The 27,967-nt window shown below is 39.8% G+C and overlaps 2 protein-coding genes across 3 annotated transcripts; one reads left to right on the forward strand and one right to left on the reverse strand.

The window, feature by feature from the left end:
* Positions 1-17,561: 17,561 nt before the first annotated feature.
* Positions 17,562-19,538, forward strand: tac3a (tachykinin precursor 3a). 2 transcript variants are annotated; one of them, XM_074682142.1, is made up of 7 exons: positions 17,562-17,714; positions 18,037-18,155; positions 18,245-18,347; positions 18,595-18,624; positions 18,711-18,764; positions 18,883-18,949; positions 19,241-19,538. In XM_074682142.1, exons 2-7 carry the CDS (start codon positions 18,051-18,053, stop codon positions 19,257-19,259), a joined length of 378 nt encoding a protein of 125 aa, XP_074538243.1. In that variant the 5' UTR covers positions 17,562-17,714; positions 18,037-18,050; the 3' UTR covers positions 19,260-19,538. The 2 variants fall into 2 exon arrangements, with proteins under 2 accessions (XP_074538243.1, XP_074538244.1); XM_074682143.1 differs by having other exon boundaries at positions 18,037-18,134.
* Positions 19,539-19,556: 18 nt separating this feature from the next.
* Positions 19,557-26,804, reverse strand: c1galt1la (core 1 synthase, glycoprotein-N-acetylgalactosamine 3-beta-galactosyltransferase 1, like a). Its single transcript, XM_074682141.1, has 4 exons — positions 26,570-26,804; positions 25,540-25,794; positions 24,030-24,694; positions 19,557-20,710 (listed from the first exon to the last, which is right to left on the reverse strand). The coding sequence occupies exons 2-4, from the start codon at positions 25,748-25,750 to the stop codon at positions 20,369-20,371; spliced, it is 1,218 nt and encodes a 405-aa protein (XP_074538242.1). The 5' UTR covers positions 25,751-25,794; positions 26,570-26,804; the 3' UTR covers positions 19,557-20,368.
* Between the last annotated feature and the right edge of the window lie 1,163 nt (positions 26,805-27,967).

The raw sequence follows: 27,967 nt of genomic DNA on the forward strand, positions 1-27,967 counted from the left end.
AATCTCTTAATCTTTTTTTATTATTATTTATTTATCTGTATTTTTAATATCCTACCACCCCAAATCAAACCTTTAATGTCATGTGTGGCTCATGTTTTCTGTTTTTTGCTTGTTATCTGTCTTTGATTTCCTGACTCTTTGTAGATGGTCTTGCTTCATGGCTTGTTTTCTCATATTTTTAGGGCTAATCCATTTGTCATATTTTTTATTTTTATTTTTTTTTGTATCCCTGATATGTGTGTTGTTTTTTCACTTTGTTGTCCTGTTGAGTTTTAAATGCTAGCTGTTTTATTTTTCAAATTCTTGCTCCCCATGTCTGGTTTTGTGGTTGTCTGACCTTCTGTTTAACTGCCTCCTTGTTAGTTTCACCTTTGTCTTGTCTCACAGATTTGTTAGATAACTCTGTGTATTAAGTCTTGCTGTTTTCTTTTTCTTTATTAGTTTTTCATTGTACCTCTTTTTTGCTGCAATTTCTTTCTATTTGTGGTGGCTCTGTGTTCTCACAACCAAGTGTTTTTGGATTTTGTCCATTTTCTTTTTTTAGTTTTGCTTTTTTTTTTTTTAATCCATTTCTTCCCTTCTCACCCTTGGTTCCTCCTCCTTGTTTTAACACGCCACGACATTCAAACCTAAAACTATTCTGACATCATCTCAGCATGGAAAACACGTTCTGTTTTTCACTGACAAATAACCGGGTCCATCTACTCTAGCTTTGCCTTGAGGACAAACACAACTGTCCTGATGTGTCAGAATTGATCAATAGCTGACCACTCATACCATGAAAGCAATAACTGCTGCTTCTTGAAGGTAACACAAACAGCAGATTACATGAGTGGCCCATGAATAATTTGTTTCATTGACTTGGTCTCCTGTGAAAAGAGACAAAGTAGAGCTCAAAATGCCAACGGTCATATACTGGTCACATTTTTTATTGTTTTTTTTTAAATTACCTTTATGGTAAACTCATCTTTGGTTCTGTCTTTATGATATCAGCAGAGCATTTGTGTTCATGAACTTACAGAGCTGAGCACCAACACTGCAGCTATATTACCATATACAGAAAAGAAACCCTCCATTCCCCTATAGAAATCTTTGAGGTTATTGCTATAGTGAAAGATCAATGTGGACGATTGTATTTCCAGTGCTGTCATGGGAAATTTTACACTTTGTCTCATGGGAATCTGTCCCATCACAGCTGAATAAAACATGTGCACTTTCCTATGCTGTCCTTAAAATATTTATGTTATCATTACTGCTGCTGTGAGTATGCATACATGGAAAGAGGGGAGAACACACACTGCAAGAAGTGGCATTTCAGAAAAGTCCTAAACTTAAGTCTTTAAATTCATTTTAGGGATGAATAATGTAAATGTAAAGCTTTCCTTGGTTTCCAATTTCTTTTTCCTTCACCAGTTTGCACAATTTGATCTCCAAGATTTCCTTTGACAGAATTTTATAAGCAGGCATAACAGAATGAAATAAGCCCCAGGCAGAGGTCATGTTCAGGCATAGTCATCCAGTCTAATGGCCAGATGTGATAAATACCAAGCAGTAATATTGTAGATCCTCATTCACACCACAGTAATAAGCTGTAAACCCCATGTTACATCACCATCACCTGTTTATAGAATTCAGTGGACACTTTAAAAGTGAATCAATTTGAGTAAGAGGAGAATAGGTCATCATCTATTTTCTTATGAACCTTTTTGCACTATAAACTTAATTACTTTTGTTTTCTTGTATTGCTCCTGGGACCCCTGAATTTCCCCTCTGGGATAAATGAAGTATATTTTTCTATCATATTCTATTTCCAGCTTTGGAGATGACTAAGAAGCACATTTTTCTATGGACTTCCGTTGATTGTACCTTCTTAAAGGGCATTTCAGCAGCTCAGAGACCCAAGCACAATACAAGAGGCCAATAAAATAAAAAATGTAAATAGAACAAACTAGTTTAGTTATACACATTAAGTGTTTACTTTTAAATCCAATGTTGTGTCTTTTTCTCCCAAGAGAGTAAATCACTCCAATGGTCAATTCTCATCAAGAGGTCCATCAGTGTAACTCACTGCACTGCTCACGACAAGGTAAAGTCCACCGCAAAATCTTGTTGTTTAGTTAGAAATTTGGTTGTTTTCAAGATTCCTTGTTCAGGTGGGTCAAACTGTTCTTACAAGCATTGTTCAATGGTAGGCAGCTGAAAACCTTGAATCACAAAGTATTTATGGTTTAACTGACAAATGTTTTAAGTCACCAGTGAGGAATACCCAACCCAGAGGAGCAAAAACATCGAAAAGATTCTGAGTCAAAATTAGTCAATGACAAGAAATATATGATAGACTTTGGTGGAGCAGTAGAGCCAGTAAAATCTCCATGGTGTAAAATAAAGCTGTGCAACATTTTTGCCCAATTGCTGTCTCATCTTTAACTCATAGTCTGCCTTTACTTGCTTGGCTTCAGGCATGATTGAAGCGTGTCCTAAAGGGCCTGAAATAGTCTTGCACATTAATATCAGATATAATCAACTGGTACATGTCCCAGCAGCAATTTCAGGGCCTGCAGGGATCCCTTTTCGATGCCTTGGCTTGCTCAGGATGGTAAGCATTGGCAACCTGACACAACACTAGCCTGAGCCTGTTGTATCTGGTTTACAACCATGGGCATGAGGTTACTTGATCTCAATCTGTTTAATTGGCTGAATATTTAATCCCACATGCTCCTTCATCATTACTACATGACATATGCCAGTGATGTTTTAGGAGCCAGGGTTTGCACATCAGCTTGAGCAGGGTTCATAAACCTTTAGCCCAGGACCCTGACTGGCAACCCCCATGAGAATACTCTGATAGGCCAATCTAAACTCAGACCAAAACAAACACTTGGGGGCCTAAGATTCTTTATTGAGCTCAATGGCCAAATTAGACTGTGTACCTATGTATACATACAGTATGACTGTGTTTCAGTTAATCTTCCCACACCAATACCATTGTTCTGGCTTTGTCAGCTCAGGGTCTTGTCGCAACATAGAAATGGGGAAAACAGATCAAACATTTTTTGTTTGCCTGGTACTATACACTGCCTGGCCCCAAAAAAAGTCGCCACCAAAAAATAAAAAAAAGGCACGCAATCCAATATTTCGTTGGACGGCCTTTAGCTTTGACTATGGCATGCATTGGCTGTGGCATTGTTTCGATAAGCTTCTGCAATGTCACAAGATTTATTTATCTAGCATTGCATCAATTTTTCACCAAGCTCTTGCATTGATGATGGTAGTTAGCAATCAGTGAGGTTAACCAGAAAAAAGGGAACATAAAGATTAGACTCTGGAGCAATGGAAGAAGGTCATGTGGTCTGATGAGTCCAGATCGACCCTGTTCCAGATTGATGGGTGCATCAGGGTAAGAAGAGAGGCAGATGAAGTGATCACCCATCATGCCTAGTGCCTACTGTCCAAACCTGTGGGGGCAGTGCTATGATCTAGGGTTGCTGCAGTTGGTCAGGTCTAGGTTCAGCAACAGTCTGAGCTCAAACAATGAGGTCAGCTGACGACCTGAAGATACTGAATGACCAGATTATTCCATCAATGATTTTTCTTCCCTGATGGCACGGCCATATTCCAAGATGACAATGCCAAGATTCAGATTGTGAAGGAGTGGTTCAGGGAGCATGAGACTTCATTTTCCCACATGGATTGGCCTCCACAGAGTCCAGACCTTAACCCCATGGAGAATTTTTGGTATGTGCTGGAGAAGGCTTTGTGCAGCGGTCAGACTCTGCCATCATCAATGCAAGATCTTGGTGAAAAATTAATTCAACACTGAATGGAAACAAATCTTGTGACATTGCAGAAGCTAATTGGCACAATGCCACAGCGAATGCGTGCTGTAATCAGAGCTAAAGACACTGCAATAGAATATTAGAGTGTGTGACCTTTGTTTTTTGGTGGTGACTTTTTTTTGAGCTGGGCAGTGTATATAGATTTATATTTACCCATCAATAGATGAAATATGCAAAACTAAATTGTTTTTGATTTTGGGAGTTACAGATCAATCCTTTGTTACGTTTGTTTTCTGATGTTTATAAAGACCAACAGTTAAACCTATCAAAGAATGAGTGAAAAAATCAACACAAACGGGTTTAAAGGTGTCTGGGGTTGACTTGCTGCAGTCAGACTGTCAAAAACAGGCATGGCCTAACACCCAGAATTAGAGGGCGCTCAAAAGGTCTAAGCTTTTGAATTCCTTTAATACAGAACTGATGAAAATGAAGAGTGGAAGAACAGAAAATAGGGACCTAAAGCCGTTTACAAGGAGATCACAGACCTTGAACCATTCTGCGTCTTGAGTCAGGAGTTATATAAGCCTGAGCAGGATCTGAAATTGCCTCCCTCAGGTTGAATCTCAGGCTAGTACATCAGTGGGCAAGAGCAATCCAGGTCAGATTCCACTTAACTTTAATTATATTAGAGTTGCCTGCTCTGAGACGCGTTGTGGCGATGGACTAAACCTGCTCCTCAAGCACAGAGGCAGATGGCACCTGTCTAAAGTAGATGTGAAGATAAGAGATGCATGCATGAAACGAGACAAATAGAGATATGTCTTACATCTGTACGCTGTAGGTGCCATGACTCCACTCTCAATAAAGCATGGTCAGAAAAAATACTGATTAGCCTGATAGATAGACAAAAGGTACAGCCATTCCAGCCAATCAGAAGCTTTCTTCTTACTTCATTTCCAACAGGTGTTATTCAGACCAGCTGTATTTGTTGAAACGCTTGTGTTGATATGGGCAACAGCCATGACTGAGTGATACATCAAAGGTCTGATTTCCTTTTTTCCTTTAATAGTGAAACAAAAAGGGCAGAGCAAAATTTAATAATGTACAGGGGCTCCTTCAAAGTTGACCCACTGTTTCTCTGGTGCCTGGTTGAGAAATAAATATGTGAAAGGCTGCTCCTGCCTCAGTCTTGGTTTGCGCTCTGTGACTCAGATTGTTCTGTCATGTTAACTCATTGTGTGGCATCTGAAAATCTCAAGTGTTAGCAGGTTTCTATAGTCAGTCAAGCTCCAGCACCAGATTGTCTCACTGGATTTCCAGTCTTCTTGGTCTCAAACTAGCATGCTCCTCTTGGTCTCCTTCCCAAAAAGGCAGAAAAAATTGTTTAGAATGTTCCTTCCCTTAATTTACCTCAAAGCTCTGGAAATTCAAAGAGTTTTTCATGCAAAAGTTTGTACAGAGAATTTTTTTCACACAGACCAAAAGTTGTTAAGCAGTTTTGTTGTCAATAAAACCTTTCCACCTCAACGGCTGCAAATACTTTCACCTGTTAAACCATGCTGTGTCATTTTTATTCAACAACGGGTACCACTGAACTGTAAACCATTAGTTTCCCCACTGGAGCTTCAAACTTGCAAAAAGGATAGAAAAGCCACACAAATGTTGATAATGAACCACAAACAAATTACAACTCACAACAAGAATAACAGTCAAAGGGTCTGTCTGCACAAAGTGCTCATTTACACACCACACAATGTGCAAGCTGCCAAACAAAGCTACACAATAGACAAAATAAATTACACACACAAACCACAGTAAAACACAGAGAAAGCTGAAGGCCAAACTGCATCCCATTCAAAAGGTGAGTTTTGTTTCATTTGTTTGCGAAACACATGTAAAGCAACATCTGGTTTAAAAAGTGAAGCCTGTGCAGAAGGACTAAAAGACGCAGTTCATAGAGTGTCCTCTTGAAGCTATCTCCCCAAAAAAGTCTGTCCCAGTATGCATGGGGTCATACTGTTCTGACACTTCGGAGAGTGTGAAGAAATCTTTTGAAGAATTTAATGAAGCCAGTATTGATGCGTCATTTAGGGTTAGTGACATCAGCAGTGTTGTGCCAGCATACGCAAAAAGTGAGCTCGCAGTGGAAAAAATCTGCGTTTACACAGAAATGATAAGGGACTGAAAACGCTGTAGTAAGCATGCCAGGCCAGTAGTTGCTGCTATAACTTTCTTGTCCAGAAGCCGCTTTTGGGAGATGTCCACCGAAGTAGAGTTGAGCCGGTCATCTGGTGTATTGGCAAATACTGAGAGCAGAAGTGGAGCAACAGATGCACATTATGTTGAAAGACAGTCAGCAGATACAGCAGATAGAGCAGCACAAGCACAACACGGTAGTCCACAACGGCAGTTGCGCAAAGCGAAGTGTGACGTCGGCGTTTCCACTGAAAACACCAACTGTTTGCACGGCAACAGTGTTGGCAGCATTTCAGAAAAATTCCACTTAAGAGGTCTTTTACAAAACTTTGCATTTCAGTTTGGCCAAAATGTTGTTTTTCTGTAAGCACAAGGCCAAAACACAGTGATACTTTTGGGTTTCACCCTAAAACTGTTGTTGTGTACACAGCCCCTAAATGAACTAGTTCATGTTCAAGGTTTAGTTTTGAAAATTTTGAACTTAGTTCATGGTCCAAAAAATGAACCATTTCACATTCATTTTTTCACTACAAGAGAAATAATCTGAACCCCAGCACAGTGGAACAGATTTTAAAGGTAAAGTCTGCAGGAATTTTTATTACCTATTAGTAAACACAGCAATCAAACTAGGCTCCTCCTCTGCTCAGTGCCAGCACTCACCCAGTGCTTCTGACTGTCACTGTTTTCCAAACTGCCTAATACATATGAATGTGGTATGTGGTAGGCACTAAATACTGCCTACTGCTTTTGCGTTTAGTATATAGTGTCACTGTTCTGTTGAGTCTGTTTTGTAGTGTGCTACTCTGGTTTTCAGTTTTGGAAATCAAAGCTACAGTTGATTTAGTTTTTTAGTTTTTTTATGTTGTTGTTGTTTTTTTGCCTTTATTATAAATGTACAAAACAAACTATGGGTAGTTCTTGACATTTTTGTTATTTTGTTAATAATATCACAGAAAAATCATCATGTTTAATTTCTAATCTTACACCAAAAGTTATATCATTTGGAAAACACCTTTGTTTCACTTTGGCTGTCTTTCTTTCTCTGTGCCACGTCCACGATCGTAGCTGCTCTGATTAGCCTCCACTTGCCATCATCAACACGCAAAGTCACTTGCGCTCTGTGACTGGCTGATGTGACCTCAGTTACTCAACACCCAGAAACCTCCTGCTACATCCAAAATATCAACATACAGGCAGAGGAGGGGGTTGAGGCAGACACAGATTCTGACAGAGATGTATAGAGGCCCATAGGAAATGATTGAGCAGGGTTAGTCCTGTAGAACTGACATTTTATTTTTTTATGGAATCCTGCAGACCCTATTTCGACACTGAACAGAAAGGAATAAAGTCCTTAAGTTGCACAAGCACACTAAATATCTTTTACTCTGTTAAGGCACAGTAACAGTCTAAAAACAATTACTTTCATGAGTCCAAGCATTAACAAAAGTATTTATTGATCAACATTTGACTGTTAATAATAGATATGTGCTGTCTGTTGAATTTATTACATCAGTGAATACATGAACAAAACACAATACACACTAATGAGATTTAGTCATTTCTTGTACTTGGCAGTACATCCCCATGGCTGCACTATTGCAGGACAGTCTTGAGTGTTTTACACACCGATAGGACTATTGATAACCTCTGACCAGCAGGGGGGTTTGTGTGCACAGGAAGCCTCAAGACGTAAATCCTTTTTTTGTGAACCAACCATTTGGCAGGAGAGCTTAAATGCTTCAAAAAGCTTCATCATTAGCTGCCACTGCCACTGTTTTAAACACGGATTTTTCTCATAATTAAGTCAGATACTGTGTTTATCATCTGTTTAATGGAAAAAGAGAGGGTAGAAACCACTTGACTAACAGCCTCAAGAGCCATTGAAATTTGGGTTGGCACACAAGGGGAACCAATCAGATTGCACCCACAGAAGATCCACCTCAGCTGACAGAGTACTCTAATTATCAACAATGTTGCATTCTTTTACATTTTACATGCACAGCAGCAAAAGTGTCAAAACTTTACCCAGAACCAAGTGAAATCCTGAACAAGAAAAGGAGCTTGTAGCATGTTTTACCTATTGTCTTAACCTTGTTCTGTCTGTTTGTTACAACCAGAGTTGGGTATATAACTACAAGTAACGAACGTTACAAGTAGTTAAATTACTTTTGATAGGAACGAGTAGTGTAACGGCACTACTCCTCCTAGATTAGTAGTTAAACTAGAGTTACAAATGAAACGTCATGACCGTTACTTTTACAATGACTGCAAATAGAGCAACCAAAATATTACTATTTATTTATTTTTTATTATTATTATTTTTTTAATATTAAAATATTACTATTTAAGCGGAGTTCTTTTTATTACCACCAGTAGATTGAACGGTGGCCATACGAGCAACTACTTGCTAGCTCTTCCGGGTCAGGGCTGATGGAACTGTCACAGTAAAATTGGTTGCCTTTTATAAATCTGTGCCCCACTGACAACACTGCACTCCCTCCTACTGTAAATGCCCCTTTTAAAGGATAATTTCGGTTTATACAGCTTTGACGTTGTTTATAGAATGAAGTAGAACAAAATACTCACCCAGAAGGCTTTCCTGATCCAAGCAGTGCTTCGGGAGATATTTAGATCCAAAATCATGCAGCGGACGTCCGTATAATGGGATCCATTGGGGGCATAGACAGGCACGATTTTGGAGAGCATGACTGTAAAATGCAAGTTATGCCCAGGAAGTAAGAGGCTGAACACTGCGTGGAACACAACCGCAAATCTCTTAAAGCATATAAAGATGTATCAGGAGGATAAAGTAGTGTAACGTGTAGTGTAACGTGTAGTGTAACTTCGTTACTATTTCCATGGAGTAATCAAGTAGTGTAAGGCACTACTTTTTTCAATAGTAATGACTAACAGGTAAATTTTTACTTTTTCGAGTAACGGACCCCAACTCTGGTTACAACACAGGCCAAGACAGCTAGGTTGATTGCTCTCCATGTACGTTTATACTCTTAAGCTGCATTTGATCACACCAGCTTCTGTGAGATTTCATAATTACAGAATCATAGCCACGATATTAAGTGTGTGGGTTTTGAGTCTTTTGGATAAAAATTGGTGAACCAAGGACTGTCACGTTAAAAACCATTCTTAACTGTCTCTTATGTGTGTGGTCTCCCATTGTATTACACAACCAAGATTGAAAAGTGGCCAGTGTGTGGTTGATCTAACCAAGAAAAAACATGAATGGCATCAGCATCTCCATGCTTTGGAAGTGACCAAAAGATAAGCTTGGGGATACAAGAGACTTGGCTCAACCTTTAAAAGACAAAGGAGCTACTGCATTCACTGGCCACCTTATCAAGAATGGATGTTCAACTGCTCGTCATCGCTAATGTCAAATCAGCCATTCATATGGCAGCAGTTCAGCTAATTTTGGCATGTAGACATGGATGTAGACAATGTATACCCAAATGGCATTTGATTTGCCTCCACAGCATCTCTCTCTTCTGGAGGTTTTTCAGCCTCCAAATTTCTCCTGGCTACAAACTCACGAACTACGATGGTTGAAGAGGAGAGATGGAATACCTGTAATATTATCATGCTGCCAACTTAACCTGGCCTTGAAGAAAACAGGAGGAGAGTGGATCAATCTACAGTTTTTTCACCGATTTGTAGATCTGATTTAACAATCTGTAAATGACTCAAAGTATTACAAATCCAGGGGATTTAAGCAGCCATTTAGAGAGTTAGTCACCTTCACACATTATTCAAAGCAAATGCTCTGAATCAGGTTTGTGAGTAGTAAAGAGCCACAGAAGGTTTGACAAATTGGCAGCATGAATATTGCAATAAATTCATTTGGAAGCATTCGTCATGTCTTGGCACCATGGTACCATGGCAGAAAAATGTCACCCCTTAAAACCTAGAGACTGAATCATATCCTTAGAAAAGGTATCAGTTATAAACTGCTGGATGAAAAAAAAAACCAACACAAACCCACCAAAAAAGAAATCTTGTCTTGTCAAAAAGTCTGTGGAAGAAAATGAATCTGCCTCTTTCCATCAAAAGGCACAATACAAGCTCTACACCACAGCTAAAGCGTTTTCACCGTTTCTATCAACATTAGAGCAAATAAAAGGATGTAGGCAGAACACAGTGTAAGAGAAAGTGATTGTCTCAACAGGGTGAATGTGCCTTCCAGAGTATTTGCACTGCATGATGAGCAGAAAATGGGCAATACCGACACAAGAGGACCAAAACAGTCCCCAATCTATCAGAGAGAGAGATTCAAGAGCCTAAACATCGTCAGAGTCTCATTGTCTCCCATAGGTCTCAGTTCAGGCCATCGTCACTGAGAGAGAGAACAAAAACCTTTTGACAAGACGGGAACAGAAAAGAAGATTTTGGAAAACACTGGAAAAAAACACATAATGTGTTTTGGCTGAGTGACACAACAGCTCACAGTTTCACACAGCAAACGTGATTTAATGCAAATGGACTCTCAAAGCAGATCAGCATCTATGTTGGTCTGAAAGAAACAGCCTTCAAATTAACATTTAGATGGAAGTGACACTCTGGGACCTTGTGAGTTAGCGACCACAGAGGAGCGGGTGAAATTTAAAAACAAAAAAAAAGAAATCATCCATCAAAATCATTTTGCATGCCCAAAGAGAGTGGACTCTAGGTTAAATTCTCCCTAATGGATTAGTTCCCATTAACTCGATTACTGACAGATGTGCCTCATGAACTACCATGAAGCAGCCTGGAATAATCTAGATGTAATTAATGCCCATTTTTCTAAAAGCAATAGTGATAAACAGCAGGGATGACCACTGAGTGTGTGAAGGACTTTTTGGGAGTTCAAACATGCAGAATCCCCTTTGGACCTGAGATTTGTTCATCCATCCAGTCCTTATCTGTGGACAAAGAGAGATTAATCTTCACGCTTGAATCTTTGCACTCTTTCCTCATCTTCATGCTCACTTCTGTGTCGCACTGGTTGCTCATCCTTCATAACATCTTCCCTATTTAAATGGCTGGGGTGTCGTTACCCTCTTTCAAGTTCTGGGTGGAACTTGGATGATCTGTCCTTTCAGACTCAATGGATGATTGACAGCTCCATCAGAGAGACAGCAGAGGAATAAGAGTGTGTATGTCTGCCCTAGAGACTCACTGTTTATATATCCCGACATGCTGTATCTTTCAGGGTTGCAGAAGGCAACTGTACATGGAGACTTGGAAAATGTGTGAGATAATGTTTTGACTTCTTCACTCAGCAAGCACACAGAAAAACAAGTTTTCACCTGACTCAATGTGAGTCACTTTAAAGCTGTTTTCACACTATTTTCCCTCTTTATATGTGTTCCAAAGCAAGGTTATTGCAGTGTATTCAGTCTGTATTTCAATAAACTCGCACAGGGGACGTGGGATAAATGGGCAACATTATTTAATAAAACTGTGAGAGTGGTTGCAGAAAAAACCTAAGGAAGTTTTCAAAGGGATAGAAATACCAACAAAAAACAGCCTTCTGTTTACATATTTGAAAAACAAAAAAAAAATTATTATGAAGTCAGAACTCTTAGATTTTTAACTTTACATTTAATTATTTCCAAGGAGGATTTAAATGTTTTCAAGTAGCCAACTGACTGATTAAAACTGTGGGAGGTCTTTTACTTATACATGATGCAAATTTCAGGGGCACACACTCCTTTATGTGTACATGTCAGTGTAGGAACCTAAAGACTTTCCTTTTTAACAAGGCTTTTGATTCTTCTTAGCTGTCGCTGTTTTAGATCTTTTTAACTGCCTTTTTTTTTTTTTTTTTTTTTTTTTTACTTGGAAGCCCTTTGAGATCTTTTGATGTAAAGGGCAATACAAATAAAATTTATTATTATTATTATTATTATTAATTTCATTGACAAAGACTATGACAAAAAATATTTGTTAACGAACCTTTTTTTACGGACAAAAACTAAATAAAAAGTCAGACACAATGATGAAGACTGTGACGAAACATAACTGACACTTTTGTCAATGAATAAAGACGAGATGAAGATGTTGGGGAGGGACTCAGGCCCTGGGAGTGGCACTGGGTTAAAATGTGTCACAGAGGTTGATAAAGCTGTCCCTGGGCTGCCTGCACGGGAAGCAGTTTTCTTTTTTCTCTGCCCATTACCTCGACAACTCATCCGTGCACGCACAAGTGCAGCAGTGCTTGTCAGGGCTTCACGAGAACAAGTACAAACCTTTATTATTACACCGTCCACGGTACAAACACAAGAATGTGGACAGTAAAAAGAGCAAGGCTGGCGCTGAGAAGGCAAGAAATAACAACGAAAAGCAATACAGCCTCACACCACCATATGTGCCAAACTTGAGCACTTTTTCATCAAAACGAGCTCACAGGAGAGAAAGCTCCAGATGGAGAGGATGAAATGGGTAAGGCAAGATGTGAGACAAAATACAATGCTGCCTCAAAACCATCATACTGAGACTAAAAAACTTGAGACAAAACTGAGACTAAAACTCTTATGGTATTTCCTCGACTATACCTACACTAAGGTTTCAGATGACTTTAAGGTCCCATATTCTGCTCCTTTTCTGCAGTTTAATATGGATCATTGATGTCTTCATGAAATGGTAGTAACATGTTTTGGTCCAAAAAGCTAATAAATCAAGCACAGCAGCATTGTTTCCAGGCTCTCATAGCCCCTCCGTTCAGAACGCTCTGATTTAGTGGGCGTGGTCTTCATATGTAAATGAGCCGCTGCTGATACGGCCCCTTTCTTCCACATCACTGAGAGCGGCACCACGAGCTCCGGGTGCACAATGTTCAGAAAACAGCGAAGCCTGTTTACTGTAACATTACAGGCTAGAACAACAAGCTAACCACAGCTACAGTTAGCATCCTGAAGCTAACACAGAGACAGGGGGGACACTGAGGAAAAGCTCTTACATCTGCTCCACAGCACACAGCATTTAAAATACTCACATTTCCAAGGTCAGAGGTTTGTTGGTGGATGGTTGGTAATGTGCCTGGATTCAGGACCAGTCTACTTGCTAGCCCTCTGTTGTACTGTCCAAAGTTGGAAAAGCAGTCGGCCATGAGGTGACTAGCACACACATGCACAGTTTTACTGAGTGTAGCTGGCACATTTCCCTCATAAATGAACTCTTGCCACTTAGACTTGTCTTCCTCCTAGATGGGAAGCTTGTGAATGGAACTATGTGGCTGTTTACAGGCAAAAACAGCGCAGCTCTTCAGCTTTGGCATTCTGAACAGCAGCCGCAGGGAGATCTGATCCGGTGGACCAATCAGGTCAAAGGGAATCGCTGACGTCAGCAAATCCCTGAAACAGCTCGTTTTAGGTCAGGATTCTACATTCACAAGCACTACTAAGTACAGGTTTTGTCATTAAATATCACATTTTGTGTGCTGGGAGGAAAGCCAAAGACCCACAAATTTCACTAATAGACTTAATAAAGTGATTTTGGCATAATATGGGACCTTTAAATATGACTCAAACTAAATGGCGTGTTATATAAAAGACTAAATCAGAATTTGCTGTAAAATTAACACTGCCTCATGTTAAATAATTTGACCATGACACTGAGCTTTTCTCTTTTGAGTTACGTGTCACCTCACATCCAGTTCCACGTACAGCCACCATAAGCAACCTGCTGTTTGTGAACCAACCGGGAACATCCTGCTGGCCTGTCAGGGACAGATATTGTCAAATTGCCTTCTCTGTCGTCTGTAGCTCTAAGGGGAGCTCCTGTGTATGGAGAGTGGTTCTCCTGGTCCTGAGAAATGAATGACATCTCAATGCAACATAGCTGAGGGGTTCACGTCATATTGGTTAGCCGTGCTCAGGCCATGTGACAACTTGTGATGTATAACAGGACGATCAGCCAGCCCCAGAGCACATCACACCCAATATCCATATGCCTTTCAGTGGAATGAGGAGAAGCCTGTAATGGCATGTTGGGGATAAATAGCCCCTGGCACTCGTTGGCTATGCTCTCTGTTAGTCTACAGAGAGGACCACTTTGATTACCAAGGGGGATAATAAAACACTCATCAATTATGTAAAATTGCAATTAATGACTTCCACTTGTGTCAGATCTCCCATCCCGAACCCCTGCCTGCACTGCTACACCCCACCACCACCACCACCACCACCTCCCACCCCACACTACTACATACAGGAACAAGACAAATATGGAAATGGGAAGTCATTACTAAATCATAGCAGTGTTAACCCTCTGTGAAGTTCCTGACTGCTGCTTTGTTGTTAGTGGTGTCAAACCCTCCATCAGGTGTTGGTCTCTAGAGGCCGGTGAAAGTTACAGTTGCCAGTTTTCTGCTTTGTGAGAAATATTCATGCTGGTTTGAACCTGAGTGTTTGCAAAAACACAGATGCACACAAGTCTAATTGCTTGTGTAATTGTAAGACAAATGATAGGGTTGTCATGAGCACTAGATTTGAGTGTTTTTCAGCAATTGATGACCAAAGAGGCTGCTTTTATGAAACACTTGCATATTTTGTAGTATACATATGAATCATAGATTTAACTTCCCAGCTTCTTCTTTCCATATTTCAACTTAATATGAAGGTAACTTTAACAAATTGTGTAGTATTGTGGGACACACACTTTTAAAAGTGGCACACAGTGGGTGCTATTTCAAGCCACAAGACGGCCGGGTCATCCCAGCATCTGTCAGAGCCGTTTAAGGAGAGAATTTAGAAGCCATGGACAGTGATTGTCTGACGCCACTGCTACTCACTGTATCATCACTGGAATAGAAAAAAAAGTGTCTGTCAAAGCAGTACAGATTTCAATCAGTCTGTTTGTCTGCAGGCTTGATCCAGACTTTTTGACTGGTGTGGTCCCGCTTGGTTCTGACATATGCATAAAGTAAATGTACAACCATACTTATGAATAAGTATCATTTAGGTACCATTCCTGTCCTCACTTATCAAATCTACTTTTACTTCCAACCTGTAAGTATCTACCGCACCCTGAAGGGGAAAAAAGGTAAAGATAATTGTTGAGTGAATGGATGTGAGTGTCATGTAGATGCTTTATTTGTGCTTTGTTGTTTTAGAAAACTACACTTTATGATGCTGGTTCAAAATCTTTGAATCAGGTCTAAGTAGCTAATTTCTTTATCCACACTGACAGTTTTTCTTTCAGATACATTAGCTTTGAAGACATTAAGGTTACAAGTTTGCACAATTTGAGACGCAGCTGACCTATTAGACTGACAGGTGGTCACACTGTAGCTGTTGCAGTGAAGGTAATAAGGCCTGCCTCAACTCAGCCTCTTTTCCTCTTGCTCAGTTGATCAATAGTCACTTTTAGCCCCGATTATGTGGACAGCGTGGCCCCGCCATTTATCATTGAACAGTTTTGAAGCCAAAATACCCCATCACAGGTGCCACCATTGTAGTAGTTTGCAGCCAGAGTCTGCGCAGAAGAGACTGTGAAGGATTCTGGGAGAATCTGAGTGGAGCTGGGCGACAAAATTAATATACTTTTTCTTTTGAGAGTCTAATCACTTCCTGACTCTACCTCCCGACATATTTTACAATCCCCGAAAAAAATACACGAGAACGGCAGCTGTCAATCATCGTTGAACGTTACATAAAGCCTAGTTTTTAGCCTCGTATAACTAATGAAAATGAAACTTTTTAGAAAAAAAGAGGACTTGAATACAAGGCAGCCAAACGATATCTTCAAATCACCACAACAATCGGACTTGAGAATCATTTCTACGAGGTGTATTAATTTTTTAAAGTTTGACCACAGCCCATCTGGAATGGCTGGAAAGCCTGATTTTTTAACCTATACTGCAGCCAGCCACCAGGGGGAGCAGTTTTTGTGGAGACCTCACTTCGAGTGGACGTCCATTTTTTTTACAGTCTATGCTGCCACCACCTATATGAGCTCAAAAGCACCACCTTAGAATCCAAAAGGTGACTTAGACCATCGCTGAGACTTAGACCATGTTTTACACAGTGTGTGGTTTTGAACTAGGATTTAAAAAGTGTGTTTTTGCTGTGAGTACAGCCATTGTGTCATTGGACAGAGTCAGCCCAACGCACAAACAAACTGATTTCCTGCTCAAAGACTCACAGCCACTAGAGGGCCCCCAGGAGCAATAAACGACATTAAAAAAAATCATTAATTGTTGTGCAATCAACGATATATTATTGAACATTTTAAAAAAGCACCTTTATATCAGTAGAGTGCTGCTGATAATGTAGGCCTAGGAATTCTCTCTCTAAAATTTCAAAGTTCTACTGCACCGGCAGCAGTTACTGAGCATCCAAAGATAGTTAAAGACAAAACAATACTGCAAAAAAGGACTTTTACTTCAGGGGCAGAGGAAGAAAGAGGTAAAGGTATGTTTGCATGTCTGGTAATGGAATGTTTATCAAAGAGATTTGTGTAGCCATTAAAAACCAAGCTAGTTAAAAAGAGAGAAAATGATATTTTAACTGGCTGCAAAACAGCTTCATATTCATACTAACCTGTTTGTATTTGTGTAGTACTATAAATAAAGATAGAGGACCATGGACTAAAATCATAGCTTAGGGCTGGAAGACTTGGGCCAACTCTGTCTTGGGACAATTGGATTTTTATCTTTTGTGGCCAGACTCAACTGAAAACATAAGGAACAACATTTTCTACTTCATTTTTTGGTAAACAAACCAACCTGTCCATCCAAAAGTGAGTATTTTGCAGATTTTCAGGTGGTATCTTAGACTTGAATGCAGGCCAGTGCCCCCACCCTGAACACTGTGCTGATGTTCATGGGTGATAGCTGGACTTGTGCTTCAAGCAAATACTGAGTTTGTAGACTGTTTGTTGATAAAGGCACACCCCTGGTCTCACACAATTAAAAAAAAACCCTCTCAAATACTTAATGTCAGCGGTGGAAAACTAAACTGTTAATCAATGAAACAATCAAACCCTGTCAAGATTAAACTTGACAAATCTCTGTTTTCTTTGCACATTATCTGTATGGGTGGGTTTATTGGGCAGTCAATTATAAATGCAACACAGTGGGGCTCATGTATCTTCAGTGACAGGCCGAGCCAGCTGCAATCCACATAATGACTTCCTAAAAAGATTAGTATGTTGACTCTCATCATGTTCACAAGTCAACGGACTGACAAGGAACACAGAGGAGCATATGTGCATGATGGCAAAATACTGGAGTGATCAAGGGAGTGTAGTTTGGAAACACAAGCTGAGGGTTACACTCTGAGTCTTTGTTCAGCTGAAGTTTGATAAGAGGCGTTTTTCTCATCCAGCTGCAACAAGTGCTATAAAAGACAGTCATTTGTTCAGGGATGGGCTTGGATCCTCTGACCTATGTCCTTGTGACGTTTCATGTACTTTTTTTGTCATTTATGACAGGCGTGTGTGCGTATTTGATGGTCATAGTGATGGGTGGAGGGTGGGGGGTGGGACACGCTCCAGACATCATCATGACCATCAATGAGTTGCTACGTAGCCTTCGACACAGCGTGATATAAGACCCGAGACCCCACCTACGCCTCAATTTCTGATTGGCGTTACGCGGGTTTCCAGCTATTATTTATTACACCAGAGCTTGGACGCCTCATTTAATCTGAGCTGATCTCACTGCAGGATCTATCTGTCCAAGCTTTACTCACTTAAGCTGTGAAAGCTGATTCCTTTTCACTAAGTTATCTGCTCAGCGGAAACGAGGTAAAGAAATATACTTTCAAATGCATGATTGAGCGCAAATGTTAGCGTATTATTTGGATCAGTAGTTTTCTTTAAAGGATTGGATGTTTGGTTTGCCGAGGAAAACTTTTTTTCCTTTTGTTTAAGTCTTTGTACAACAGAAAAAAATATAAAAATCGTTTAATTGATACATTCAAATCTGCTTCATTCGCTTTTTCCATCACCCACTCCGGGCGCTTTTACGCACAAATTACGCTGCGCGTTTGAGCAACAAGTGCCGTTTTCTCTTTGCCATGTTTGTCCTTGTTCGGTGTGGTTTAAAGGACTTGAAATATGTTCATAGATCTTGCTGAAAAGATGAGGAGATGTTTTCTGCTGGTGTCTCTGTTCTTCATCGCCAAACTTCGATACAGCCAGTGCAGATGTGAGGAGGAGCCCGGGGTGCGTAGATCTGCTTCAGATGTACGTGTCCTTTACGCGCACCAATTTGGCTGTTTTAGTCCCTGTAAAACTTTCTAAAGCAACTGTTTTTTTCCTATTTCCCATAACAGCAGCCAACTTCGGGTTTGGACAGCCTCAAGAGGAATATCCTGAAGAGGTATAGCGATTTGGATTATGACAGCTTTGTTGGTCTGATGGGAAGACGAAATGCTGGTAAGTCTTTTTTTTATCTGAATGATTATGGTATCATTCACCTGTTACTTTAGGACAGCCATTACAACACCAGTATAACTGTGAAACATGATCAGATGGACCCAAAAGTGCCATTAGAAGTTGGGTTGTAATTTTTCCTCCTGTATGAGGTTAAGTAATTCATTTATCTCCACTTTCTCCAAGTCATCTGTTGTGATTCTTTCAATTGCCTGTTACTCTCTTTTTTATTTTATTTTATTTTCATCAGACGAAAATGATGTGCCACCACAACAAAAAAGTAAGCCCCTTTTTGATCTCGTATATGAATTCAGTGTCACTTCTCGTTGAGGTTCATACATAGATATTTTTCGTCTGTCTTATCAGGGGAAATGCACGACATCTTTGTTGGTTTGATGGGCAGGAGAAACTCAGAGCCTGGTTAGTGTCCAATTCCATGAAGTGAAAATGTCTTCAGTGTCCCTGCTGGGGCTCTGAACTAGTCATCTTACAGTACTGTATACACCAGTGAAGATATTTTTAATCTCTGCTTTCACAGATAATGGCCCATGGAGGAGAGAGTATCCGGAGAGGAGAGGGATCTTTCTCAACAAGTGCAGGCTGAGGTGAGTGCCGCTTGTTTTTCACTCAGAGATGGAACAGCACACCCACTCCAGAACTTGGTAAAATAAATCTTCCACTTCAACTGTCTGGTAATGGACAAAACTGTTAGACAGGAGTGGCTCTGGAAATTTAGTTGAAACGTTTTTAAAGCAACACTAAAACTGTATTTTCTTTTGTTACATTTCCTTGAATCTTGAAAAAAAAAACTTGTCCACTTGGCCCTGTATGGTTGATTGTGTGTATTTAAGGTGTATTAACAACATTTGCATCTTTGCATGGTGTGTTTGTTTCAGGTTTCTCCAGGGACTGTAGACGCTCAAGCTAAAGCAACGCTCTCATCTGGCAACAAAGACACAGGATCATAAAGAATTCATACAATAAATGAAATATCTGATGAAAACAACTCAAAGACATGATTCACACTGTAAACCTGTCAGCTACGCTGGGACGCATTCATGATCTACACAGATTGTAATGATTTACCTGAAGACACAAATTATTAGAAGAGATATGCCACACATGCTTTTTCTTTGTCATGTTATTCATTTTCTTCAAAGTTCAAAATAAACATAATTTTTTATATATAATTTATTCATGTAAAATGTTCTGGCATTTTCCTGCAGCTGTTCATGTGTGTGTTCTTCAAGCTCAGCTCCAGAGCAAAAAGAGAAATGTTCAGTCACATCTGCTACAGTGTTCACTGCTGGGATCATGAAATGACGACACAAGAGGGATTCATTTGAGCTCTGTGTAACACTGTGATCATCAGAAGCTACATTGATCTTTAATAGAAGCACATGGAGTTTCAAAACTGTGCTGAAACACACATCCCTGCTGGCTGGGAACGTTAAGTGAATATTTATTATTTCAGTGCATTAAAACAAAATAAAAACCAAATAAGAAAAAAAGAAAAAACAAGGTAATTCAGAAAAGTAACATTTGAAGAACAGACTTAAAATTGTACTGAGAGGAATAAAAGAAACACTTATCATTCATTTTAACTGGCCCAGTCATCTGCTGTCTTCAACACTGAACGGTATCCATCGTGTCTTTGTTAGACTTTTCATTTCTTAAAAGAAATAAGATTTGTCACTGCTTTCTATTCAAAACAAAGAATAGTCACAAAATAAAATATGAATTAAAAAAACACAATTCTGCAGTGCAGCAATTTGCTTAAAAAAACTCTTAAAATAAACACTTTCACCTTTGCGAATCTAAAAGATCCAACAGAAGCAGATTTAAAATTTTTAAAACTTACTACGTCACAATTTAGTTCACAGTTTGTCAGAGAATCCTGCTTAATTTCAAACCTCTCACACTTAGATACTGCTGAGTCTCATACTGTGTACTGTGATCAGTGAGAAAACACTTTGCTACTTCCCTGGAGCACACATACACATTCATCCTCTGCTGAAAGACAATCATTCTTGTGTGACTGCAGTCCTGTTCCCACCCAACAGCCGAGATTTTAAATTGTCCTTCTCTGCTGTCTCTAGCTTTGTTTCTGCTTTGGTTTGGTTTCCCCTCACAGAGAAGGCTGAAATTGTGCGATTCCTCTTTTCGGTCACGTCCTCAGTAGCTTTACGTTGTGACGTCACACTCTGTGGGAGTAGTAGCGCCCTAAGCACAGCCGGTAAGGGGGGTCGGTAGCGGTGCCTGTAGCCGTATGCTCTCAGGTGATAGGTGTAGTATTCCAGTGTGTACATGAGATCCGGTTCTACATAATGGAACGACACTGCCAGGTCAGAGCAGCACTGCGGACCCTGAGGAAGAAAAGCAAACACACACATCAGCACACACACATACAAGGTACAGGTTAGAGGATCAAAGAACGCATATGATACCATGAAATTAAAATACAATTCAAAGTATCAGAAATAAATCCCTTTTCCCAACACTGTCCCACTACTAATCCTGAAAACAAGCTGTCCAAACTGTTGATAGCTACAATCACAATACAAATGTCTCTATTTTATAGACACAAGGAACGTAAAACCAGGGAGAAAATAAAATATGGAAATTTATATTCAGCTAAGTTTGAAACAAATTTTGTCTTCTTTAAAGATCTGCCTATCATTCTTTACAAAGAAGAGTGGTGCTTTTCCACAATTCAAATTCAAGACACCAAACCAGAATATCTTGTATCTGTTTTCTCCTGTGTGTGACAGCCTGCCCCAAGCCTGCATACATGCATCTGCAACAACTTCATAAATAATAATAAGTAGCTTTATTTGTTCAAAAAGCAGACCGCTGTTCTAAAATCGGTTAGGCACAAAGTTTTGGGCGATTGTTCCTCAGATTAGGGTTCACATTGCATTTGTTTGTGATTATTTTTAGCTGTAGATTAACAGAGCTGTGTTGTGCAATAAGGAGTGTAGAAAAAAGCTGGGCAGTAAATGAATAAACTCCTGTGGGATTCTTTCTGTGTCGATCCCAGCACTCTCTGTTGACAAAGTGCTGCCTTACAGCTGCCAGTTTGTCCGTTGAGTTCTGTTGTTTTTCTCTGCTATGATCTTGTTTGCCTTTTAGGAAATAAAGACGTCTCACTCTTCTTTTTGGCTTTTTTTCATAACTACTCAAAAACTCCTCACAGGAGCTCCCAGTTAGAAACAAAAACACAATCTGCATTTTAACCTTGATAAAAGCTGCTACCACAGAACAAATACAGCTCAGTTCGGAGGGGGGACCAAGGGTAGAATGACTCCCCATCAAAATCTAAGTGGTCACTGAAGATAACACCTTAAAATCATCTGCTTTGACTGCTAGCTGTACTTTCAAAAGACAAGACCTGGGTCAAAATCAAATGAGCTGTGTTGCTTGTCTCCTTCTTTGCATTACAATGACACATATTTTGTTTATAGTCAGTTCATTAAATTTAGAAAAATACTGAAGAAAAAAAAATAGCTCACATGCAAAATACAGTTATCGACAACATCTCCTTAAAAGTTCTATGCTGTATTTTAGTGCATTACTTTGTGACTTTAATACATGTTTTATGAGCCTGTGAATAAGTTAGCTCACAAGATTCAAATTTTGCCACGTAGTGTGTAAAAAAAGTACATAAGAATATAACACCTTTACTTTATCCTTTTGTAAGCAGTTAAAGTAGATGTTATAATTTTGTGTGTATGCGTGTGTACACTCAGACTTCATGTCGCCCTAACATAAGTCAGTGCCCCAGTCACAAAGGTGAAAACGCCTCTGGTAAGTATAACTATGTGGTTTGTAAATTTACCATAAGGTGTATTAGTATGAAAGTAGATGCACATCACTTGAATTTTGAGAGTTTGCCATCAAAAAGAACGAATTTTGAAATAAATAACCTTTTCTGGAGCATTTAATGTCTTTGTTCCCAACAAGGTAGGATTACAGTATAACCTGCCTGCTTCTTTAAGCCCTCATATTTCCTCATATCCTGGCAGTTCTGAAACAACAAATTTCCAAGTGTACAGTGAGATAAAACAACATATATATATTAATTTAAAATTAAGAGGCAATTTGTTTTGATGTTTTCCCTTTGAAACCGCAGAGAACAAAGCATCGTGGCAGTCAGGGTGTGACAGGATCTGTAATAGACCTGTCTCATTTTAATTGCAAAGTACAATAAATTAGTTGCATCATCAGAGACAAATTGACCAATTTTCTCTTTGTTGACAGGACATTGTCTCTGCTGCAACCATCTACTTTAAAATGAACTCATTCACGTTTTAAATTCACTCGTTTTATGCAGGGGTCAGGTACGGAATGTTAAAGTGCCAGATAATCACGTTTCATTTATTTTGTTATTATCCCTGTGATGAGCCGTTGATGACAGCACATACATTATGCTTATATCAACAAAAACAAAATAACAGTGTGGCACACTCTTGCTCGCCTTCAGCCAGAAAACAGGTTGATGCTGTATTCTTCGAAATAAAAGAATATTTTAAGCAATTAGAAGGCAGATGGACACTAATTATATTAAAGGATTCAAGACAAACGCTTAACACCCAAAAAGCGTGTCCACCCAGCTGACTTAGCCTTCCAATTTAGACAAATCCACTCAGCAGGAGGTCTGTCCAGTAAAGCAGCTACCTTGCACTTTGCACTTGAACAGATTGTGCCATTCTTGGGGGTATTTTTGGTGATTTTCTTCAGCTCCTAGTGCAGATAAAGAAATTAATTCTAAGAAAATTAGACAATGCAGATGTGCTAAAAGCTGCTGTTTCTCGAGTGTCGGCTTGAGGCTGGCTCCAGAAGTACCAGAAGTCACATACACACCAAGCCAAAAAAAGCTGTTTTCAAAGCATAAATTAACCTATTTACAACCAGGTTCAAAAAACGACTCCTGTCTGAATCGCTAATTTCACATCGGCACACTGTATGGGGGTGAATTTTTTCTCACTCAGCCATTCAGAGGATATTAAGATCGAGCTTGCCCAATCAGGGGCACAAGCTCAGGTCATATGACCAAGGGGCTCCCTATAGTTGTACTCAAAGCCCTTGCCACTACCAATATGGCCGCTTTAGCTGATGTGCCTCATTTTCTGTTTCAGGAACAGATGGGTGACATCAGGGAGACTACGTCCAGTAGTTAAACAGTCTATGGTGCAGACCTGTATTTTTTAAGGCCTGTCCCTCCAACCTGTTATGAGGCACAATGAGATCCTTATGCAATGACCTCGTCATTTAAACAAGTCTCATTAAGTTCTCGATTCCTGAACAAAGCATTGCAATTGTCTGCTTTACAGCAAAAAGCAAAGGAGGTTTTATCAGGCAGAGTCACAAATGTGTTAAAGACACACAAAATGATTTCTTTTTCCAGTGATAATACAATGCTTGCAGACTCATGGGGATGCATCTTTTGAAAATTAAAGAAATGGCACTGGTGATGTATGTGACAACATATAGAGTGGGTATAGGAAGATTCATCTCATTTGCACAAAAGTTGCTCTGATTAGCTGGAATTACAAGAAAGAAAAGATAAGAAAAGAAAGTGGAGAGATTGGTTGATTTTGCAAGGATAATAAAAATTACTTTCTTGGGTTTATGCTGAATATTTGGCTGTTTATACAATTTTATATGAGAAGAGAAGAGACTTGCCTCAACAATAGGGTAGTAACAATAGCTCCAGTACCAGAAGGTCTTGGAAAACTTGCCGGTCAGATGGTGCTCTGGTACAAATGGGTGAAAAGTCTCTCGATGCAGAGTATCTCTGGAATCCCCTGCCAGGACATTCATCTTCTCCAAACACTGCCCTAGAGCCAAGTCCTCCACAGGGGTAGTATGTGTGCAAACTTTGGTCCGAAAACCCTCCACGAATCTTTTCAGAGCCTCTTTGCTCAGCACATAGCCCGCCCCTCCACTCATGTAACCTTGCTTCGTGTAAGGCTTGAAGCGTTTCCCGAAGTAGATGGGCTCCTCAGGGGTGTGGTTGGACAGAATCAAGCGCAGGTTATCCACCACGACATAGGTGTCATCGTCTGCTTTCAAGAACCAGTCTGCTTCATTCAAATGGTGCTCGTGAACGTAATGGAAGGCCTTGATGGTCTTCCAGTAAAGCTGGTCTCGGCCCTCCTTGGTGCCCAGGCCCACTGTGGGGAAGTCAGGGTCCTCCACTGAGCTCATGAACACCACCACGTTACAGTGACGACTCCAGGTAGCTTTGACGTGCTGGGCCCTGCTCTCAAGGTTGTGAGGCCCTGTCATCACCCAACAGAGCACGCGCACCTTCTGGTACAACAGATCTGCAACCTGGCTGACTTCATCTAGAAGGACACAACCAACAACAAAGCACAGTTAATCCAATATTCAGTGTTTTCTATTTTCACTCATTTGTACGGCTTGAAACTGAAGAAAGACCCTGCTTTATCACAGCATACAAGGGGGCTGACTGCCTTTTAACTCTGTTGGATGAAAGATGGGGATTTACTACCACATACCATAACATCTGAATTAACTGCCTTAAAAGGGGAGTGAGTAACTCAGGTCTGATCCCTGTTTTCAAGTTAGCTTGGCTTCTATTTATCAAATAGAACCTTTTTCTTAAAATATAGGTACCAGAGCAGCGTGATGTACCCCTGGGATGAGTTTTTGGGCTGTTTTTCTTCTCTGCGTGCTCTTACTTAGTGGCAAAATACATTTAAAAGTTTGGTTTTGTCTGATTTTATCAGTGTCATATGTATTTTCATTGATACTTGCTCTGTTATTTTCTGTACACATAGTCTTTGCTGCTGCTCTCCCTGATTTTTTTATTTCTTTATTCTTTCTTTCTTTCTTTCTTTATTTATTTATTTATTTTTTTTTTTTGGGGGGGGGGTCCTCTACCAATTTCAGGCTTTGGCATTCTGTCATGATTCTACTTACTCTTACTTTACCCCTTGGCTCCTAATGGTCCCCATACAGCTAAGGAAAAAAAGCCAGGAGGGCAACGAGAGCCATATGGGATCTTAAAATATTGTAGAATCAGGAATGTTAGAACAAAGAAAAGTAGTGAGGAAACATAATTAATTGAGACATAATTACTGAGTGCTCTATTTCTGTGCTGCTTCTCCCCCTATTCACATCGAATAGCTGTCTCATTAGAGGGAAAGTGTGGAAGAATGTACAGAACCTGCATGGTGAGGGTGGAGCAGGTTGATGAGAGCACCTCCTTCCTTCCTCCAGCTGTCAGGCGTCGCCCCCACTGCGCTGGCTTTTTCCTGAGCCTCTGACAGCAGGGGGTAGCTCCTCTCAAACCACACCTGGCGTGGGAAGAAGTAGACGCTGCAAACCCCTACCAGGAAGCCCAGGGAGAAGGCCCATCTGGAGCTACAGCCTTTCATGGTGACACTGTCTCCAGCTCAGCAATGTTCTGGTTACAGCATGTCTACAAGAAAACACAACAGACCAATCTGATTTATAGATATAGCTGAAACATACATAAACAAAGGGTGTTAATGGTGGTGACCAGCTGTAACTGAAGACAAAACACAGAACTGAAACTTTTTGTTTTGTTTTCATGACAGGAAATGTTTATACACGTTAATAAAAAGTTTACCAGAGCACAGTGGGTTTCTTTTTAATCTCATTACATGTGCTTTTCAGCTATTTGTCTCACTAATCACTCGGTGGAGTTGTCCCTGGTTTGACGTGATGACATCATCACACCTATGCCTCCTTTCTATGAGCTTCATATGAACAGGTGCAAACATGTTTTGCTTGACCACCGACATTCGCACGCGGCGACCGTTAGGTGCGTGCTGAGTTCAGGGAGCTTCTGTGGGCATGGACTTTAAACTTGACACAGTGTCACATGAAGTCTGTCCATATCTGTCTTTTGCCCCGTGATGAGTTCAAATACCAGCTTCTTACATATCGAAGATTAACACTACAGGGTGCTTGTACCCTCGTTGATAATTTCCCTCTCAAATTTTTGACGACAAAGAAAAATACAGGACAAGCCAGTTACCCTAATCAGGCCGTTTAATCCGTTTGAACACGAAACACATGACTGTGATTGTCGAGAAACAGAGATAAGGTCGCCTGTAGCCCAGACAAAGCTAACAATGAGCTGGTATTTCATGTTAGTCCACCCGCATGGTTGTTCCATTTTGTAAATGTTGGCTTTCACCCTGTCGTGCGAGTGTGCGTGTGCTATTTACCTTTTCTGCGGGGTCTTTCATTTATAAACGCACGAGACGTTTTCTACTCCTGAACGAGCGAAATATTTCCTGAATCTGTAATAAAGCACACATCTCCTACATTTCTCTGCCATAACGTCAGGTGACGGTCATATTCATCCATTGTATCGTTTTTGATTGCAGACGCTCGTTTAACTGTAGATGATTAGTAAGAGGAAGGCTGCTGAGCAGAATTTACATTCTCCAGCACGACTGGCTAAACTGTGGAAATACTAAATCTCATTGGCTGGCAGCCGGTGACGTATAGAGGAAGCGGTTGTTTACGTCCTCTAACGCTTGTCAACAAATACAGCAAATTAAGAGTTTTATTGCTTGTTCATGTATTAGGTTTATGTGTCATTTTCTAATTTAACTGTCTTTTAAAACTGCAGAGAGAGCATGTGACAGAAAATGTGAGAGGTTGCTTTCTCAGCCTTGTCCGCTAGATGTCACTCTAACAAAGCCTAAGAATTTATTCCTCACGTCCTTACAGTTTTTTTTTTTTTAAAGAACTGCGCATGGACCTTTTGAAAAAAAAAATTCTAAGTAGATATTGCTTTCTCATTTAAAAAAAAAAAGTACCCCGATTTTACCTATAATGACATGATCCCCCACAAAAAATGAATTTATACAGTTGGGCACTAATGTCTATGAAAGAATCTCTCCACCCTTAAGAAAGATAAATATATTGCAGCATATTGGAAAACATAATGTCATATATTAGGAAATATATTCCCATATATGTGATTTAGTATTTATATTTTCCAATATATTGAAATATATGAAAAGTGGCAATCATTTGTATATTTTGCAATATATTGCAATATATTTCATGAATATAAAATACATTGTATATGTGCCCTCAATATAATATTCCATGTATATCATAAATTATCAATAATATATTACAATACATTTAAAAATATATATTGGTACATTTATTTTTCTTTCGTAAGGGCAGTGCTGGCTGGAGATACAATAAATTAACAATAGTAATAAATAAATTCATCAATAAATAAATTAAACACTGCAAATATATATTCATATCAGATCGACTTGTAAGACATGACAGTGTGTGGCAACATAAGTCAATGTCTTGCATTGAAATCAAAAATTGTGTGTGTGTGTGTGTGTGTGTGTGTGTGTGTGTGTGTGTGTGTGTGTGTGTGTGTGTGTGTGTGTGTGTGTGTGTGTGTGTGTGTGTGTGGGTGTGTGTGTAATCATGAGAGAAACTTACAGTTGACAGATTGGAGTTTTACTTACCGTCTCAAATCTTTCCTTTTATCCTTTTGTTCGTCATCTTGATTAAAACTCGGGTGGGATATTAACTGACTGATATTAAAGCAAATTAAGCTCCCTCTGTGAGCCAATAGCAGAAGC

The sequence above is a fragment of the Halichoeres trimaculatus genome, unplaced genomic scaffold (genome assembly GCF_033239565.1).
Source record: "Halichoeres trimaculatus isolate MK-OKI-2021-1 unplaced genomic scaffold, fHalTri1.1 fHalTri1_scaffold_11, whole genome shotgun sequence".
NCBI lineage: Eukaryota > Metazoa > Chordata > Actinopteri > Labriformes > Labridae > Halichoeres > Halichoeres trimaculatus.

Bases quoted from the DNA above. Each gene is read 5' to 3' on its own strand.
- c1galt1la (XM_074682141.1), bottom strand. From the start codon at position 25,750: ATGAAAGGCTGTAGCTCCAGATGGGCCTTCTCCCTGGGCTTCCTGGTA. The intron at 24,695-25,539 runs GTTCTGTACATT...GTGTCCTTCTAG, and splicing joins GCTCCACCCTCACCATGCAG to ATGAAGTCAGCCAGGTTGCA. The intron at 20,711-24,029 runs GCAAGTCTCTTC...TTTCTTCCTCAG, and splicing joins GTTACTACCCTATTGTTGAG to GGTCCGCAGTGCTGCTCTGA.
- tac3a (XM_074682142.1), top strand. From the start codon at position 18,051: ATGAGGAGATGTTTTCTGCTGGTGTCTCTGTTCTTCATCGCCAAACTT. The intron at 18,156-18,244 runs GTACGTGTCCTT...TTCCCATAACAG, and splicing joins TGCGTAGATCTGCTTCAGAT to CAGCCAACTTCGGGTTTGGA. The intron at 18,625-18,710 runs GTAAGCCCCTTT...CTGTCTTATCAG, and splicing joins TGTGCCACCACAACAAAAAA to GGGAAATGCACGACATCTTT.